Below are 19197 nucleotides of genomic sequence, written 5' to 3'. Positions count from 1 at the left end.
CTGAATGTGATGGACCAATGGTTAAAATACTACTCGGTCGTGTGCTCTTTATCCATTCGAAAGTACATTAGCCTCCATTCGAAAGCAACGTGTACCAGCACCTCAGCGAATCCCGTCTCGCCAAGCATGCTACGGTAGTCGAGGCAGTTAACCTTTCGGGATTGTTTCTGAATTGTTGGACTGAACTATTCCGCTCGTGGACGGAAGGTCACGTATAGAAGCTGCCTGGGTGTTTTGGGCAGTCCTTCTTTAGAGTTCGCGGCGGCCGGACGTGTTTGGTGTGCTGATACCCACGCGGACGGCAAGGTCGGTGGAGGACAAATTTACCGAGGCAGTTAAAATTTGACGGCCACTACAGCCTGGCGGTCGAGGTGTTTACTTGGCGCTCTATATTACAGATGTGGAAGTACGGAGTTGTGGTTTTATTGTTGGCGTCGTGTACCGGGCGGCCGCAGGTGGAGCCTGAGGAGTGTTACGGGATATACTGTGACGACGCCGATAACAGCACGCAAACCTATTACTACGACGGCGAGGACGGCGACGCTGGTGATGGCCCCGGCAACGAAACTAACCCCTTGGCCCGAGAGTTGTTGTTTTACCGAACGAGGCCCAGCTATCGAGTCGTGTAGTGAGTATTCATTGCGTTGTTTTCTTTAGGTGTGCCCAGGAAGCCTTGGGGTAGTTGCCGTTTACTTATTTACTTTTTTTTTTTGTCCTAACGTGGGGTTTAGGGCGTCTTGAAGTAGCTTGAGGATTCGGTTTAACTTTTTTCTTATGGTGTTTTAAGATTTTCAGTTTTTGGTTACCCATTAAACACTTTGGCTAACTAATGCTACGTTTTGTTTTCGGTTGAATCGGTTTATTGGCTTTTTTCTAGCGTGGTTTGGTTTGTATTTACTGTGGTTTGGTTGCGGTGGTGCTAATTTTGGAATATGAGGAAGACCCGGTAACTATTTAACTTACTGATGAATTGGTTTATTGGCTATAATTTTTCTTGGGTATGTTTTTTTTTTATTTTTATTTCCTGTGCTTGGTTACCGTCGTCTAATGAGTTTCTGAATCTGAGGTAGACCCGGTAACGATCTCGGTCTTTCATTTCCAGTCGACGGGCGAACTTTTGCGGTGTGCGAGCTCAAGCTTCGGGGTTGAAGGCGCCTAGTAGACTGCACTTTCAGGTGAGCGATGGATGGCCTTTTGTACTACGACCATAAGTTATTACCAAACCCAACCTGTAGCTATCTTTATACGGAGCCTTGATAATCGACGCCTCCATTATGCTTTAGGACACATCACCTGAACGATTAAGGAGGTGAAGACAAAATGCTGGCAGAAATATAGATTCACCGATTTAAGTGTCTTGACTGAAGCATATTTTCACGCGTCGAGTCTCCTCCCACAGCAGTTCCTCCCTCACTCTATTCTATCCCTCCCTTCCTCCTACTCCATTCTCTCTCCCTGCCTCCTACACCACATCCTCCCCTACCCCGTCCCTCCCTTCTACACCACTTCCCTATTCCGGACTATCTCTCCCTCCCTCCTAGACCAGCTCATCCTCTACTTCATTCTCTCTCCCTCCCTCCTACACCAGTTCCTCCCTTACCCCGTTCTATCCCTCCCTTCTACACCAGTTCCAGGTCCCTACTCCATTCTTTCTCCCTCCCTTCTACACCAGCTCGTCCCCTACTCCGTTCTATCCATCCTTCCTCCCCCCCCCACCCCATTTCTCCTCCACCAATTCGTCCCCTATCCCGTCCTATTCCTCCCTCGTACATCATTTCCTCCCCTATTCCATTCTGTCCCTCCCTCCTTCCATCCCTGCTACACCATCTCGTCCCCTACTCTGTCCCTCTCTCCTTCCCTCCCTGCTACACCATTTCGTCTCCTACCCCGTTCTCTTCCTCCCCTATTCCATTCTGTCCCTCCGTCCTTCCCTTCCTGCTACACCATTTCGTCCCCTATCCTGTTCTATCCCGCCCTCCCCTTACACTTCTCATTAATTTTGCGCGGAACGGGAAGGCGAGTTTTAAAAGGAAGCTGAATCTGTATTTTTGTCCGCGGTTGTCTCATCCCTCGTGTACTGGCCCTGATCCTCGCTTCCCCGCCGCGGCGTAGAATGTCCACGTGAACACCGGCAAGCCGTGGAGGGACAATGGGAGTTTTGTGGCTCCCCATGAAGGCGGCTACTTCTTCGCCTTCCACGGTACCTCCGCCAGGAACTCCAACTTCACGTGAGTACCGGGGAGGTGGTTATTTTTTGTTTGGCCTGGAGCTGCGTGTTTGGATTTTAGTGGCATAGTTGATTTTTAGGGTTTGCTTAGCGTAAAATTGTTATATTTGGTTATTCAGAGTATCATTTGCCTGGAGCTGTGTGTTAGGCTTTTAGAGTGGTACAGAAGTTGATTTTCAGGTTTTGCTAAGCGGAGAATTGTTAGTTTCTTAATGGCATAGAGGTTGATTTTCAGGTTTTGCTAAGCGGAGTATTGTTAGTTTCTTAATGGCATAGAGGTTGATTTTCAGGTTTTGCTAAGCGGAGTATTGTTAGTTTCTTAATGGCATAGAAGTTAATTTTCAGGTTTTGCTAAAGGTAGAATTGTTTTATTTGGTTATTCAGAGTATCATTTGCCTGGAGCTGTGCGTTAGGTTTTTAGAATGGTACAGAAGTTGATTTTCAGGTTTTGCTAAGCGGAGTATTGTTAGTTTCTTAATGGCATAGAAGTTAATTTTCAGGTTTTGCTAAAGGTAGAATTCTTTTACTTGGTTATTCAGAGTATCATTTGCCTGGAGCTGTGCGTTAGGTTTTTAGAATGGTACAGAAGTTGATTTTCAGGGTTTGCTAAAGGTAGAATTGTTTTATTTGGTTATTCAGAGTATCATTTGCCTGGAGCTGTGCGTTAGGTTTTTAGAATGGTACAGAAGTTGATTTTCAGGGTTTGCTAAGCGGAGAATTGTTTTATTTAGTCATTCAGAGTATCATTAGCTGGGCCTGGAACTGTTTGTGAGGTTTTTAGTGGCATCATCATTAAGATCGCCGGAGCGAGACTGTATGTACCGTACCGCCGCCGGAAGTGTGGTGGTGGTGATGGTGATGGTGATGGTGGTGATGGTGGTGGCGGTGGTGGTGGCGGTGTCGATGCTACCAGGTTAATACGATACAAATTAGAGCTTTTATTCCTGTGTTCGAAACTTAATAACCGTGAATTATGAGCTTTTCAGTCGTTCTCACCTCCCCGTTGTCTATTTCCAGCGTCGCCTTGATGCTTAACAACTATCCGCTGGTGTGGGCGTATAGCAGACGGGGCAGGTATATGCACAGCTCCACCTCCCTCTTCTACTTCCTGCTAAAAGGCGACGTGATAAAGCTGCAGCTGGAGGAGGGAGCCATCTACGAGAACCCTTACGTCAACGCCTACAACTCCTTCTCCAGCTTCATGATGTTCCGCAACGACTTGAAGTGATGGCGGAGATAATGGGGAGGAAGAGGAAGAAGGAAGAAATAAAAAAAAATAAAGTAGTAAAAAAAAAAACTGAAAAGTAAAATGAGAAGGGAGAGGAGGAGGAGGAAGGAAAAAAAAGAGTATGAAATATAAAAAGAGTAAGAAAGAAAAAAACAGGAAGAAAAAGAAAGGGGAGGAGGAGGAGGAGGAAGAAGATGGAAGGAAGAAAAAAAAGAGTATGAAATAAAAATTAAAAAACAGGAGAAAGAAAATAAGTGGAGGAAGGAAAGGAAATGGAAAAGGACGAAATAAAAAGAGGAGCAAAAAAAGAAATAAAAGAAAAAGAAATAGAAGAAGAGGAAGAGGAGGAGGAGGGGGAAGAAGAGGGGGTGGAGTACATCGTAGAGATTAACTTAAGCTCTGTGTCTGAAAACTTACCTGGTCCTTGAAACTTTACAAGGTGGTTAATAATGGGTATATATATGTCTGTGTGTGTCTGTTAAATAAAAGTCGATACAAGATAAACATTTATTCGTTTCAATACACTACTTCAATCGCTTTTTTTTTTATACTTCACATACAAAATATGAAAGAACGTCTATGTCGGAAGAGAGTTACAAAAATATTAATTCACATTAGTCGACCTTCAAGACACCGGCCGAGGAAGTCAAGAGCCAGATACAGACAGACAGACATACAGACAGACACAGACGTTCAGATCAGTTGCTGCAGGACAGTTTGAACGTCGGGGTCTCGAACGTTGCCCTGGGAGAGTGAGAGGAACGTTGCCCAGGGAGAGTGAGAGGAACGTTGCCCTGGGAGAGTGAGAGGAACGTTGCCCTGGGAGAGTGAGAGGAACGTTGCCCAGGGAGAGTGAGAGGAACGTTGTTGCCCTGGGAGAGTGAGAGGAACGTTGCCCTGGGAGAGTGAGAGGAACGTTGCCCAGGGAGAGTGAGAGGAACGTTGCCCTGGGAGAGTGAGAGGAACGTTGCACTGGGAGCGTGAGAGAACGTTGCGCCGGGAAAGTGAGAGTATGCAACGTTCAAGACCCCTCTCCACCCTCACGTTCTTTTCGTCTTTAGCCGGAGCAGCGTCCAACCGGTTTTCTTTGTTGCTTTTTTTTTTTTTTTTTTTTTTTTGCCCTTGAGCTTCCCTTACTGTACAAAGTGATGGGGTGAGACTTGGATGAAGGGGACGGGTGGGGTGAGGCTGGGATGAAGGGAACGGGTGATGGGGTGAGGTTGGGATGAAGGGAACGGGTGATGGGGTGAGGCTGGGATGAAGGGGACGGGTGGAAGTAACGTTATGGGTCTTGTCATCCTCTAGTCATGCCCCCGAGGTTGCCCGCTGGCCTGTTCCTTCCTCTCAGGGCCCATACGAATCCTGCTTCCTCCCAGACAGACTAGGGAAGCGAGGATCCTTGCTGCGCGTTAAAAAAAATAATCTCTATGCCTCGAAATGCCACTTAATCCGACATTTTAACGTCACCTTGTCTTGGCTGTTTTTTTTTTAGGTTCGTGTGTCAAGTGATTCGCTCTACTAAAGCCGCCTTGTCTATTTTGTTTTTAAGCTCGGTTTGCTCAAGGGAAAAAAAAACAAACAAAAAAAACATTAGACACTGCTCCGACCTTCATCTTTCTTTTCTTTTTCCTCACAAACATGTTCTACCGTCATTCTCTTTATTCCTGGATAGCCCAAACACACCCTGGCGTTCCCAACTTCAGTTTTTGTTTTACCCACAAGGATTTCCTAACGTATTTATTTTTGGACAGTTCACAACACAACCGCAACTCCCTGCCGTGTGGCGTCGGATGTTGTTCACTTAGATTAGTACAATTAGTCAATCGAGTGTTCGTGTGTTTTCAAAGGTGTAGGTGTCAGCTGGGACGGGGCGGGGATGGGGGTTGGGGCGGGGCGGGGATGGGGGTTGAGGCGGGGCGGGGCGGAAATGGCTGGGCGGTGGAGGCGGGCAAATCTTCCACCCATCAAGAGTTGTTCGTGTGTGAGTCCCCCGTTATCGTTTTCTTTATCCCGTTTTCTACCTCTCCAGAACGAAACTCCTCAATGTCGTTTTCTTCCCTTCCCCTGAACGAAACTCCATCTTTTGTTTTCCTCTTCTCCGGAACGAAACTTTGCTGCCCACCCATCAACAGTTATTCGTGTGGGAGTCCCCCATTATCGTTTTCTTTATCCCGTTTTCTACCTCTCCAGAACAAAACTCAATGTCGTTTTCTTTACTTCTCCTGAACGAAACTCCATCTCTTGTTTTCTTCTTCTCCGGAACGAAACTTTGTCCTCCATTGATGACACTTAACACCTGAATCCTTCGTCAATCAATCACTCGGACACTCACGGCCACTCGATCCTCCTCCTTTCCGGCGTGATGGACGAGTCGGGGCTGTTGGGTTTCATTTCCAAGACCATTTCACACCCGCCTTCAGAGCATCATTGACCGCTTTTCCTGCACTGTCTCGAGCGTTGGTGATCTCGCCGTGCGCTCCCCTGGCAACAGCGAGCTCAGGGGACGTCGTGAGTTCGATCCTATTTGTCTTATCTATTGGTCCATCCATCGGTCTATCTGGTCTGCCGCCGAGGATACGGGTCACTAAACTCATCCTGTCAGTTCTGCATTGTCGGTGAATTAAACACTTTCCGGCTCGTCAGGTTGGTAATGGAAACTTATTTTATGTGTGTTACGAGGAATTTGATCACTAAATCCGCCCCAGTTAGTTTAGAATTGTTGCTGAATGTGTTGTTGCTGAATGATACACTCTGCGATTCGTCTGTCTTGTTGATAAAGGTTGAGTAGGTTCTGTGATGCGTGTCATGAGGAGGTTGGTCACTGAAACCGCTCCACTCACTCCGCCAATGTTCTCCCTGGTTCCACTTTTTTCCGGTTGGTTACGTTAATTGTTTTTTGTTTGTTTGTTCTTTCTGCACCTCTCCTCCCGAAATTGACCTCTCTTTTGGCCACCTCTGTTGAGTCTTTTTTTTTTTTTTTTAGGAGCAGCGAGTAGCGGCCTTTTTTTCTTTATTATTGTTTCCTTTTTTTGTGCCCTTGAGCTGTCTCCTTTGTTGTAAAAAAAAAAAAGTCTGATTTTTCGTTTTGTGTTGAGAGAAGCCGCTCACTAAAACCTCTTCACTCGCTCCACCAAATACTTCCACTAGCTACACTGTTTTCCGAATAAGTTACGTTCGTTAGACTTTTTTGGGAGTCTGTATAGCAAGTTTTTGTGTCGAGAGAAACTGATCACTAAAAACTTTCCACTCACCCCACCAAATACTTTCATTAGCTTCACTGTTTTCCGAATAAGGTACTTTCGTAAGACTTTTTTTAGGGGGGGGGTCTGTATAGCAAGTCTGTGTCGAGAGAAACTGATCACTAAAAACTTTCCACTCACCCCGCCAGATACTTTCATTAGCTTCACTGTTTTTCCCAATTGGTTAGGTAGATTTGAGTTTATTTTGGGATCTGTATAGCAAGTCTGTTTTTTTTTATAGTTTAGTGTTTGGAGAGGCTGATCATTAGAACAACTCCACTCTACCCAATGTTTTCACTGGCTTCACTGTGTTCCAAATTTGTTACGTTTATTAGACTTTTTTTTTTTAGGGAGTCTGTATTGCAAGTCTGACCTGACCTTTAGCATCGTGTCGAGAGAGGCTGATCGCTGCAACCGCTCCACTTTAGAACATAGAACAACTCCACTCTTCCCAATGTTTTCACTGGCTTCACTGTGTTCCCAATTTTTTACGTTCATTAGACTTTTATTTTGAGGGAGTCTGTATTGCAAGTCTGACCTGACCTTTAGCATCGTGTCGAGAGAGGCTGATCGCTGCAACCGCTCCACTTTAGAACATAGAACAACTCCACTCTTCCCAACGTTTTCACTGGCTTCACTGTGTTCCAAATTCGTTACGTTTATTAGACTTTTTTTTTTGAGGGAGTCTGTATTGCAAGTCTGACCTGACCTTTAGCTTCGTGTCGAGAGAGAGAGAAAGAAACATTTTCCCTCCTTTCATTATTTTGCTCTGTTGGCATGTCCATTGTTTTGTTTTGTCTTTTTCTGCACAACAAGACTGACTTTTTTTTTTTTTATCCCCCTTGTCAAGAGAAACACATCACTCAAACGGTTCTATTCACTCCGTCAAATATTTTCACTTGCTTTACTTTTCTCCAATTCTTTACATAGATTGATTTTTTTTTCTACACACCGTCTTTTTTTTTTTTAACTATGTCGAGAGAAACTCCACTCAAACTGTTGCATTCAGTCCGTCAAATGTTTTCACCAGCTTCACTTGTCTCCAGTTCGTTGCGTAGAATGATTTTTTTTTCTTTTCTACACAGCAAGTCTTTTTTTTTTTAACCATGTCGAGAGAAACTCATCACTCAAACGGTTCCATTCACTCCGTCAAATGTTTTCACTTGCTTTACTTTTCTCCAATTCGTTACGTAGATTGATTTTTTATTTTTTTTTCAACACAGTAAGGCTTTTCTTTTAACCATGTCGAGAGAAGCTGCTCACTAAAACGCTTCCATTCACTCCGTCAAATATTTTCACTTGCTTTACTTTTCTCCAATTCGTTACGTAGATTGATTTTTTTTCTTTTTTCAACACAGTAAGGCTTTTCTTTTAACCATGTCGAGAGAAGCTGCTCACTAAAACGCTTCCACTTACAATGTCAAATGTTCTCTCTAGCTTTACTTTTCTCCAATTCGTTACGTAGATTGATTTTTTTTCTTTTTTCAACACGGCAAGTCTTTTCTTTTAACCATGTCGAGAGAAACTGCTCACTAAAACGCTTCCACTTACTATGCCAAATGTTCTCTCTAGCTTTACTTTTCTCCAATTCGTTACGTAGATTGATTTTTTATTTTTTTTTCTACACAGCGTCTTTTTTTTTTATCTATGTCAAAAGAAACTCCACTCAAATTGCTCCATTCACCCCGTCACATGTTCTCTCTTGCTTTACTTGTCTCCAATTCGTTACGCAGACTGTTTTTTTTCTTTTTTCTACACAGCGTCTTTTTTTTTTTATCTATGTCAAAAGAAACTCCACTCAAACTGTTCCATTCACCCCGTCAAATGTTCTCTCTAGCTTTACTTTTCTCCAATTCGTTACGTAGATTGATTTTTTTTCTTTTTTTTTACACAGCAAGTCTTTTTTTTTTCTTAACTGTCAAGATAAACTCCACTCAAACTGTTCCATTCACCCCGCCAAATGATCTCACCAGCTTTACTTTTCTCCAATTCCTTACGTAGATTGATTTTTTTTTTTTTTTACACAGCAAGTCTTTTTTTTTTTTTCTTAACTGTCAAGATAAACTCCACTCAAATTGTTCGATTCACCCCGTCACATGTTCTCTCTTGCTTTACTTGTCTCCAATTCGTTACGCAGATTGTTTTTTTCTTTTTTTCTACACAGCAAGTCTTTTTTTTTAACTGTCAAGAGAAACTGCTCACTAAAACGGTTTCACTTCCTACGTCAAATGTTCTCACTAGCTTCATTTTTTTCCCAATTGGTTACGAAGATTGATTTTTTTCTTTTTTCTACACAGCAAGTCTTTTTTTTAACCATGTCGAGAGAACCTGCTCACCAAATCGGTTCCACTTACTACGTCAAATGTTCCTTCTAGCTTTACTTTTCTCCAATTCTTTACGAAGATTGATTTTTTTTCTTTTTTCTACACAGCAAGTCTTTTTTTTTAACCATGTCGAGAGAACCTGCTCACTAAATCGGTTCCACTTACTACGTCAAATGTTCGCTCTAGCTTTATTTTTTCACAGTTGGTAACGTTGATCGCTTTTTTGTTTTGTTTCTGCACAGTGAGTCTGATTTCTAGCTGTGTGTGGAGAGAAGGCAAACTGGTCCACTCACTCCATCAAATGCTCTCACCGTCATAACTCTTCTTCCAATTTCTTACGTTCATTATGTTTTCTTAAAGCGGGGGTGGGGGGAGCGGAGGGTTCGATAGCAAGTTTGATTATTAGCTTTGTGCGTGGAAAGAATTTGATCACTTAAACCGCCTTCAAATCCAACCCGTCACGTGTCCTAATTGACTTTAACTCCTTTCCAGGTTGTTTCGTTCTTGATTTTGTTCCTGCAGTACAAACACGATTTTCTTTTTCGTTTACATTAGTCTCCCATCTTGATAAGTCTGGTAGGTCGTTTTCTTTTGTTGCACTCGAGGAGGAGTTGAGGAGAGAGGAAAAGAGAGAGAGAGGAGGAGGAGAAGAGAGAGGAGGAGGAGGTGAGGCTGAGGACGTGACGGCGGTGGCGGGTGATTAAAGCGGAGAGAGAGAGAGAGAGAGAGAGAGAGAGAGAGAGAGAGAGAGAGAGAGAGAGAGAGAGAGAGAGAGAGAGAGAGAGAGAGAGAGAGAGAGAGAGAGAGAGACAGAGAGAGAGAGAGAGAGAGAGAGAGAGAGAGAGAGAGAGAGAGAGAGAGAGAGAGAGAGAGAGAGAGAGAGAGAGAGAGAGAGAGAGAGAGAGAGAGAGAGAGAGAGAGAGAGAGACAGAGACAGAGACAGAGAGAGAGAGAGAGAGAGAGAGAACATAAGGTGCTGACGGTGGGAGGTGAAAATTATGAGGTGACGGTAATGGTGAAAAATAGCGTGAGGTGATTGAGGTGATTGTAACAAGTAATAGGGTTAGAGGGGAAGGCGGCCATGAATTGTTGATGCTGGGACGACCGCGGCCTTAGTAGTGGTAGAGGTAGTAGTGGTAGTAGTAGTGGTAGTAGTAGTAGTAGTAGTAGTAGTAGTGGTAGTGGTAGTAGTAGTAGTAGTAGTAGTGGTAGTAGTAGAAGTAGTAGTAGCAGTAGTAGTAGTAGAAATTGTAGTAGTAGTAGTAGAAGTGGTGGTAGTAGTGCAGAATTGGTAGGGTTAAAAGCGTTTGGTAGTAGAAGTAGTAGTAGTAGTAGTAGTAGTAGTAGTAGTAGTAGTAGTAGTAGCTGTGTTGGTGGTAGCTGTAGCATATGATATCGTTTCTTTAAATTTGCTAGAAAGAAAATGCAAAAAAAAAAAGAGAGAAAAGGAAAAAGAATGGCAGTGGCGTAGTGCGTTCGTGTGTGGGTTAAAGCAAAAGAAAATAAAAAAGGAAAGAAACATCAGCGAAGAGAATAATAAGGATGATGATGATGATGACGATGATGATGATAGAAACAAAAAAAAAAGGTGATGTTTGCAATGAGATTTTTTTTTCGATCATCACCAAGGATTTTTTTTTTTTTTTTTTTTCATCTTTTTTTTCCCTTCGTCGTTGTTTGTCGCTGTTCGTGGTTTTGTTGTTGTTGTTGTTGTTGTTGTTGTTGTTGTTATTGTTGTTGTTGAGTTGGAGGCATCGGCAGTGGTGGTGGTGATGGTGGTGATGGTTCTGGTGGTGTTGGTGGTGATATTAGTGGTAGCAGTGGTGGAAGTGGTGGTGGTGGTGGTGGTGATGGTGGTGGTGGTAATGAAAGCAATGGTGGTGATGGTTCTGGTGGTGTTGGTGGTGATATTAGTGGTAGCAGTGGTGGTGGTGGTGGTAGTGGTGGTGGTGGTGTTAGTGGTGGTGGTGTTAGTGGTGGTGGTGGTGGTGATGAAATAGAGTAATGGAGTAGCGTTCTTCCTCTTCCTCTTCTTTCACCTCCTTCTCAGATGTTCCTCGTCCAAGATCTGTGGAGAAAAAATAAAAATAAAAACATTCGGATTATTGTCATTTTACTCCTTTTCACGTCTTTCCAACTCTCCTTCTCCCTTCTATTCCTTCTTCCATCTCCTCTTTCTACTTCTCCCTTTTTCTCCTCTTCCTCCTCTTTCTTTCTCCTTTTTTTTCACCCTTTTCGCATTCATCCATTCTCCCATAACCTCTTTCTCCTCCTCCTCCTCCTCCTCTTCTACCTTGTCCAACACACCTGCACAACATAAGCAATTTACGTGATTAATGTACAAACACACACACACACACACACACACACACACACACACACACACACACACACACACGGGGTCATCATGGACTCTAACTCAGGATTGGCCGCTCAACTTGTAGGAAATACGAGCTGACTTTTCGACGGATCCGGCCCGTTTGTTTTTCATGAGCTGCTGAGCCTAACGGAGAAGGAGGAGGAGGAGGAAGAGGAAGAGGAAGAGGAAGAGGAAGAGGAGGAGGAGAAGGAGAAGGAGGGGATGATTTTAGGGAGGAGAGGATGAGAGAGATTAAGTTTGATTTGTCAGTATTTTTTTCTGTTCATTTATTTTCGTTTTTTGTTGTTTGTATTCATCTTTTCTTTTTTTTTAGTGTGTGTTTATTTTCTCCTGCCTACGACTTGAACTCTTTCAATAGGAGGGTATCAGGACACCTCTCCTCCCGAAATTGACCTATCTTTCGGCCACTCCTCTGAAATCTTTCATAGGAGCAGCGAGTAGCGGGCTTTTTTTTCATTACTGTTTCTTTTTTTTTGCCCTTGAGCTGTTTCCTCTGCTGTAAAAAAAATGAACTTGTACTTTACTCTCCCACCTCCGCAAAACACTCCTCTTTCCTCCTCTTACCTCCCCACTCTTCTTCCTCCTCCTCCTCCTCCTCCTCCCGATCTTGCTCCCTCCACCTCCATACCTCCTAGTGATTTTCCTCCTTTTTTTTTTTTAATCTTCTCTCTCTTTACCTCTCTCATCCCTTATCTCGAAACCAGCTCCACACAGATTACCACACGCCCTTTGATACCGGTAATTACACACACACACACACACACACACACACACACACACACACACACACCTGGTAATTCCAATCCCACACCTGTCTGTCATTCGCACCTTTGACCACACCTGAGATGAGTGCACGAAGGGGAGAGTGTGTGTGTGTGTGTGTGTGTGTGTGTGTGTGTGGGTGTGTGTGTGTGTGTGTTGGGATGGGTTAGCTCTTGTAAGAATTGGAAAATGAGGAGGAGGAGGAAAGGCATAATGAGTTACGAGTGAAGATAAACGAGGAAAAAGATACAGGTGAAAAATTTATTATTATTATTATTATTATTATTATTATTATTATTATTATTATTATTATTATTATTATTATTATTATTTCTTCACTGGCTCATGATTCTTTACTTTTTTTGCCTCTTCTTCCTCTCCCATTCTTCCTTCCTTCCTTCTTTCCTTCTTTCCCTTTTCTCTTCCTTCCTTCCTTCTATTCTTCCTTCCTCCCTTCCTTTCTTCCTTTCTCTTGTCCTTTCTCCCTCCCTTACTTCCTTCCTTTCTTCCTTCCCTCCTTCTTTCCTCTCTTCCTTCCTTCCTTCTTTCCTTCCTCCCTTCCTTCCTTCCTTTCTCTCTTCCTTCTTTCCTTCATTCCTCCCTTCCTTCCTTCCTTTCTTCCTTCCTTCCTTCCTTTCTTCCTTCCTTCCTTCCTTCCTCTCTTCCTTCATTCCTTCCTTCGTGTGACGTACGTGTCCGGTAATTATAAATCTTCCTCGAGTAATTAGTCCTCCTCCTCCTCCTCCTCCTTCTCTTCCCCTCCTCCGTGAGTGATTAATGGCAAGATGAATCGTAATTTAGATCTGTAATCGTTGCCAACTCGTGTTTTACCGCCTTCCCTTGTGAGGCCTCCCATAAGCTGCCATTATCTCCCCCTTCCCTCCCCTCGCTCCTTCTTTCCTCTCCCCTTTCCTATCTTTCCTCCCTTTCTCTCCTCTCTCCTCCCTTTCCCTACCTTGCCTTTCCTTATCCTCGCCCCTTTTTTTCCTCTCCCCTCTCCTATCTTTCATCTCCTCCCTTTCTCTCCTCTCTCCTCTCCTTACTCTCCCCTTTTCCTCTCCCTTTCCTCTTTCCTCCTCTCCGCTCTCCTCCCTTTCCCTACCTTGCCTTTCCTTATCCTCGCCCCTTTTTTTCCTCTCCCCTCTCCTATCTTTCATCTCCTCCCTTTCTCTCCTCTCTCCTCTCCTTACTCTCCCCCTTCTTTCCTCTCCCCTTTCCTCTCTTTCCTCCCTTTCTCTCCTCTCTCCTCCCTTTCCCTACCCTCCCTTTCCTTACCCTCGTCCCTTTTCTCCTCACCCCTTTCCTCTCTTTCCTTTCCTCCCTTTCTCTCCTCTCTCCTTACTATCCCCCTTTTTTCCTCTCCCCTCTCCTATCTTTCCTCCCTTTCTCTCCCTTCCTTACTCTCCCCCTTCTTTCCTCTCCTCTCTCCTCTCTTTCTCTCCCCTCTCCTCCCATTCCTCTCCTCTACTCTCTTTCCTCTTCTCCCTTTCTCTCTCTCCTATCTTCCTCCCTTCTGTTAATTTATGCCGTTTATCCTCGTTTATCTTCTTCTCTTCCTTCTCCTCTTCTCCTCCTCTTTCCCTTTTCCTCCTTTCCGTCTCTCTTCTCTCTCTTCCCTCTGTCTCCCTTCCTTTGCTTATCCTCTCTGTATCTTTCTCTCTTTCCTTTCTCTCCTCTTCTTTCCTTCTCTTCTGTCCTCTCTTCCTACTTTCTCTCCCTATCTTCGCTTCTCCCCTCTCTCCTCTCCTTCCTTTTTCTCCCTTTCTGCTAATTTATGCCGTCTTTTCTCTCTTCTCTTCTTTTCTTCCTTCCCCTCTTCTCCCGTCCTTATCATTGATGTCTTCTAGTTTCTCTTCTTCTTTTCTCTCTTCTACATTTCCCTTGTGTCCCTTCCTTCCTTCTCTCTTCCTTTTCTCTCCCTTTCTCTCCTTTCTTCTCTTCTTTCCTCCTTTTCTCTCCTCTTCATCTTTTTTTCTCCTTTCTTTCTCTCTTCTACATTTCCTTTCTTCTCTCTTACTTTTCTCTCCCTTTCTCTCCTTTTCTCTTATCTTTCCTCCTTTTCTCTCCTCTTCATCTTTTCTTCTCCTTCCTTTCTCTTCTTTCTCGTGTTCTCCTTTCCTCTTCCTTTTCCTCCCATTCGTTTTCCTCCATTTACTTTCTCTCCCCTCTATGCCTCCTTGATCCCCTCCTCTCCCTCTCCCCTCTTCTCCCTTTAGTCTCCTTTTCCTTTCCCCCCTCTCCTCTCTTTCACCTTTCTCTCCTTTAATCTTTCCCTCCTGGTTCTCCTTCCCCTCCCCACCTACGTCTTTCCCCTCGGTTCTCCCCTACTCTCTCCTCCTCGCAATCACCCCCTTCCCCCCCCTCAATAAAAGTTGTACCCAGATCGTTTTCAGGTGGTTTGTGATTCCTTTAAACCTTTGAGAGTCGCAACGTACCTGTGACAAAGGCGCAGGTGTGTGGGGTCTCAGGTGTGTGGGGGGGTTGCAGGTGTGGGCTACAGGTGTGCCGGGTGAAGCTTCTAACCTGTGTGGTGTGTGTGTGTGTGTGTGTGTGTGTGTGTGTGTGTGTGTGTGTGTGTGTGTGTGTGTGTTTGGTGTTTGTGGTTGTTTCTATGTTGTTTGTTCGTGTTTTGTTTGTTTGGGTTTGTTTTGGGGAGGATGTTTTAATGAGTGTTTGTTTTTGCTATTTTTGTTGTTTTGTTCTTGTTTTCTTGTTTGTTTTTTGTTTGTTTGTTTGTTTGTTTTGGGTAGATAGTGTTTTTTTTTTTGGTTCCTTGTGTTTTATTTTTTTGTTGTTTTGTTTCTTATTCTTATCGTTGTTTTATTATTATTTTATGTGTTTGTTTATGTTATGGTTTGGTTAGGCTTTGTTTTAGAGATATTACTGTATGTTAATCTTCATCGTTTAACTAATATAATACTCTCTCTCTCTCTCTCTCTCTCTCTCTGTCCTCTCTCTGTCCTCTTCATTTTCCTCCGTCTTGTACTCCTTCCTTATTTATTTCTCCTCATTATCCTCTCCCTCCCTCTCTCCTTCTCTCTCTTTCCCTCTTTCCCCTTCTAAGGATTATGAAGGATCACAGTCAGGCTTCAATTAGGCTCACGCGCCCCCTAGTTATCAAAGACCCGATCAGAGGCATGGGGCGGGGGGTGAGGAGGGGGTGGAAGGAGGAGTGGGAGTGGATGTGTGTGCAGGGGGGGGGGCAGGTGATGATGATGGTGAGGGAAGGAAGGGAGGGGTAAGGGGTGGGGGATAGGGGGTAAGGGAGGGGGCTGACGAGGGGGGGAGGAGGTGGGTAGAGGTGGGGAGGGACGGAGGAGTGTCAGAAGGGAAGGGGGAGGTGGGAGAGGGGGGGGCGGTATGGGTTGGAAGGGGAGGGTAGAGGGGGGAGTAGGGGTTCTGGTGGGGGTAGGGGGGGCGGGGGGGGGCATGATTTAATTGCCCCACGCACAGGGTCGATATTCGCGTAGGTAGTTAACACACCTGATTGCGTTCCGACAGGTAATACGCGCACCTTGATTTCACTTTTTCTCTCTCTCCTCTCCCTCTTTGCCTCCCTTTCTCTCCTTTTTTCCCCATTTTATCTCCCCTCCTTCTATTTCCTCTCCTTTTCTCCTCTCTCCTCTCTATTTCAGTTTCCTCCGTGCCTCATCTCTCCTCTCCTTTTTCTCTCTTTCCTTTTTCCTTCATTCAGTCTCTTCTAATTTTCTCTACTCCTGTTTCTTTCCTCTACCTTTGTATCCCTTTCTCTCTCCCCTTCGCTCAGTTTTTCTCCCTTTTTTCCTTCTTTTCTCTGTTTAAATTCCCTTCCTCCCTCTCTTCTCCTCTCCCCCTTTTTTTTCCTCTTTCCTTTCTTTCATTTCTTTCACCTCATTTTGCTTTCCCTATTCCTGTTTCTCTCCTTTCCCTTCGCCTCCCTTTCTCTCCCTTCCTCTTACCTTCTCTCCCCTTTTTCCTCCCTCCTCTTCGCTGTTTAAATTCCTTCCCCCGCTTCACCTCTCCTCTTCCTTTTCCTCTCTTTCTCTCCTCCCCTCTTACTTTCTCTCTTTCTCCCCCGAAGTCTCTATTTAAATTCCCTCCTCGCCTCACCTACTCCTCTCTCTTTTCTTTCTTTCCTTTTTTTCTCCCTTTCTTTTATTTCTTTCGTGTCCTTTGAGTTTTCTACCCTTGTTCCTCTTCGGGCATATATACATTCATACATACACAAGACCATACTCTCCTACGTATACATGATTTCATACACACATACAGGGAGTCATACATACCCATACATACATACATACATACATTCATAAATACATACATACATGCATTCATACATACATTAACACATACATACATACATATACATAGGGGCATACATACATATCATTCCGTTCTTACACATAACACAATGATGTTTTTTTTTTTTTCTCTGCACTCTTTTTGTAACCCTTGAGCCGTCTCCTTTGCCGTAAAAAAAAAAAAATCACGCCTACACACACACACACACACACACACACACACACACACACACACACACAAACAAACAAACACACCACAGCATATCTCACCCCATCACCCTACCACACCACACATCACCCCCCCCCCCCCCCCAAGAACACAGCATCCCTTCCCCTCCCCTCTTTCCCCACACCCCATACCCCTAACACAGCACAGCACAACACAGCACTCACCCCCAAAGAATGTCACCGCCGGCTCAGCATCATCGCCAGCATCAGCAGCACGCACACAGCACGCCCGTCGCTGCGTGCTGAGGGGCTGCCGGCGGTGTGGACAGCAGCTGACTCCTCTCCTGTAGGGGTAGGAAGGGAAGGAAGGGAGGAAAGGGAGGGAGAAGGAAGAGTTGAAGGGACAGAAGGCAGGGATGGAGGTAGAGAAGGGGTGGCGGAAGGAAGGGAGGAAAGGGAGGGAGAAGAGAGGTTTGAAGGGAAAGAAGGGAGGGATGGAGATAGAGACGGGATGGCGGAAGGAAGGGAGGAAAGGGAGGGAGAAGAGGTTTGAAGGGAAAGACGGGAGGGATGGAGATAGAGAAGGGATGGCGGAAGGAAGGGAGGAAAGGGAGGGAGAAGAGAGGTTTGAAGAAGAAGGGAGGGATGGAGATAGAGAAGGGATGGCGGAAGGAAGGGAGGAAAGGAGGAGAAGAGGTTTGAAGGGAGGAAGGAAGGATGAAAGGGAGGGAGATGAAAGGTTTGAAGGGAAAGAGGAATGGAGAGGAGGGTGGCGGAAGGAAGGGAGGAAAGGAGGAGAGGTTTGAAGGGAAAGAAGGGAGGAAGGAAGGGATGAAAGGGAGATGAAAAAGGTTTGAAGGAAGAAGGGAGGAATGGGAGGAAGAAGGAGGAATGGGAAGGAAGGGAAGGAAGGGAGGATAAGCTAGGATTGAAGGGAAAGAGTAAGAGGATGGAAGGAAGGAATGGATGGCGGAGGAAGGAAGGAAGGAAGGAGGTGAAATGAAAGAGTTGGAGGAAGAGTAAACATGAAGAGAAAAGAAGAGGAAGAAAGGAGAAGAGGAGAAGGATTAGAGGAAGGTGGAAGAGGAAGAATAGAGGGTAAGGGAGAAGGGATGGAGGAAGGAGGAAAGGGAGGAAGGAGATAAAAGAAGGAAGCAAGAAGGAAGAATAAGGGCATGGGAGGAAAATAGATAAAAGTTAGGAAAAGGAAAAGAATATATTGAAGGAAGGAGTTTATGTCAAGGTAGGAAGGAGGAGGAGGAGGAGGAGGAGGAGGAGGAGGAAGAGGAGGAGGAGGAGGAGGAGGAGGAGGAGAGAAATGAGGGATAAGTAGAGGTATGGAGGAAGGAATGTGCGATAATTGGAGAGAAAGGGAGGAAGAATTATGGAAGGAAAGAGGGAATGAGAAAAGAAAGAAAATAAATGAATCGAGAGAGAGAGCGAGCGAGAGCGAACGTTCGATGGAGGAGGAAGGACGAACGGAGAGAAGGAAGGAAGGAAGGAAAGGTTGAGGGAGAAAGGAGAAAAAGCAGAATGATATCCGTATAATGAGACTTAATGAAGGTCTTAATATGGCCTAAATTGATAATACCTAACTCTCTCTCTCTCTCTCTCTCTCTCTCTCTCTCTCTCTGTCCTCTCACACCCCTCTTCCACACCCACACCTGCCTCCATCCTCCATCCAACCCCTTCCACTCCATACCACCTCTTCACACCACCTCCACTCTTCCTCCCCTTCCTCCATCCCAACCTCCTTCCACCCCCACTGTCTCCACCTCCACACACCACCCCCCTTCCTCCTCCCCACCTGGTTCCCTCCCCCTCCCTGACTCACCGTTGACCACGTGGACCTGTACCGAAGCGGCGTCCGCAAACTGTGGGACGCAGGTGTAGTTCCCCACGTCTGTCCGCATGGCCCGGGTGATGAAGAGCTTAGACGTGGTGCGGGAGGAGTCTCTCTATCCCGCTGACCCCTGCCTGTGTGTGAAGGAGAGGGGGAGGGTGAGAGGGAGGAGAGGGGCATTGAGAGGGCACGTAGGAGGGAGGGCAAGAACGGAGAGGGGAAATGGTGGAGAGGGGAAAATGGGGAGAGGAAAGAGAAGAAGAGGGGAAGCTAAGAGAGGGGAAAGAGGGGGACAAAGGCAGATGAGGAAAGAAGATGGAGAGAAAAAAAGAGATGGGATGATAGAGGGAAGGAGAAAGGGGGGGGGTAAAGGCAGATGAGGAAAGAAGATGTAGAGAAAAAAAGAGATGGGATGATAGAGGGAAGGAGAAAGGGGGGGGGGGATGCAAAGGCAGATAAGGAAAGAAGATGGAGAGAAGAAAAGAGATGAAGAGGGGAAGAAGAAGATGGGAAAGGAGGGACAAAGGCAGATAAAGAAAGAAGATGTAAAGAAGAAAAGAGAAGAAGAGGGAAAGAAAAAGATGGGAAAGAGGGGATAAAGGCAGATAATGAAAGAAGATGGAAAGAAGAAGAGGGAAAGAAGAAGATGGGGATGAGGGGACAAGGGCAGATGAGGAAGGGAGGAGAAGATGTAGAGAAGATAAAATAGTACGAGAAAGAAGATAGAAGAGGGGACCAAATGC

The 19197-nt window shown here is 45.1% G+C and overlaps 2 protein-coding genes and 2 long non-coding RNA genes across 5 annotated transcripts in view; 2 read left to right on the top strand and 2 right to left on the bottom strand.

Annotated features, from left to right (window-relative positions):
* The first annotated feature begins 142 nt into the window (after nucleotides 1-142).
* LOC127007828 (cerebellin-4-like) lies at nucleotides 143-3818 on the top strand. Its single transcript, XM_050879219.1, has 5 exons — nucleotides 143-306; nucleotides 399-628; nucleotides 1103-1175; nucleotides 2113-2228; nucleotides 3245-3818. Exons 2-5 carry the CDS (start codon nucleotides 399-401, stop codon nucleotides 3453-3455), a joined length of 630 nt encoding a protein of 209 aa, XP_050735176.1. The 5' UTR covers nucleotides 143-306; the 3' UTR covers nucleotides 3456-3818.
* LOC127007830 (uncharacterized) lies at nucleotides 2243-3237 on the top strand. 2 transcript variants are annotated; one of them, XR_007760596.1, is made up of 3 exons: nucleotides 2243-2462; nucleotides 2518-2672; nucleotides 2828-3237. It is a non-coding gene; the product is annotated as an uncharacterized LOC127007830 (long non-coding RNA). The 2 variants fall into 2 exon arrangements; XR_007760595.1 differs by having other exon boundaries at nucleotides 2518-2739; nucleotides 2840-3237.
* Nucleotides 3819-6358: 2540 nt separating the features above from the next.
* On the bottom strand, nucleotides 6359-8359 carry LOC127007829 (uncharacterized). Its single transcript, XR_007760594.1, has 2 exons — nucleotides 7404-8359; nucleotides 6359-7237 (listed from the first exon to the last, which is right to left on the bottom strand). It is a non-coding gene; the product is annotated as an uncharacterized LOC127007829 (long non-coding RNA).
* A 1301-nt stretch (nucleotides 8360-9660) lies between these two features.
* The window catches only part of LOC127007985 (kin of IRRE-like protein 1), a 77711-nt gene continuing 68174 nt past the window's right edge, over nucleotides 9661-19197 (bottom strand). The window contains exons 6-8 of the mRNA XM_050879530.1: nucleotides 18446-18570; nucleotides 16837-16955; nucleotides 9661-11086 (exon numbers count right to left, since the gene is read on the bottom strand). Of these exons, the coding sequence (XP_050735487.1) occupies nucleotides 16849-16955; nucleotides 18446-18570 (232 nt within the window). The 3' untranslated portion in view covers nucleotides 9661-11086; nucleotides 16837-16848. The remainder of the gene's footprint in view (nucleotides 11087-16836; nucleotides 16956-18445; nucleotides 18571-19197) is intronic.

This window comes from Eriocheir sinensis, chromosome 36 (assembly GCF_024679095.1).
Source record: "Eriocheir sinensis breed Jianghai 21 chromosome 36, ASM2467909v1, whole genome shotgun sequence".
NCBI lineage: Eukaryota > Metazoa > Arthropoda > Malacostraca > Decapoda > Varunidae > Eriocheir > Eriocheir sinensis.
The sequence above is the reverse complement of the archived record's forward strand: the minus strand, read 5'-3'. Positions and strand labels throughout refer to the sequence as shown.

Excerpts from the sequence above, each read along its gene's own strand:
- LOC127007828 (XM_050879219.1), top strand. The coding sequence starts at position 399 with ATGTGGAAGTACGGAGTTGTGGTTTTATTGTTGGCGTCGTGTACCGGG. Across the intron at positions 1,176-2,112 it reads CTAGTAGACTGCACTTTCAG|AATGTCCACGTGAACACCGG; the intron begins GTGAGCGATGGA and ends GCCGCGGCGTAG. Across the intron at positions 2,229-3,244 it reads GCCAGGAACTCCAACTTCAC|CGTCGCCTTGATGCTTAACA; the intron begins GTGAGTACCGGG and ends GTCTATTTCCAG.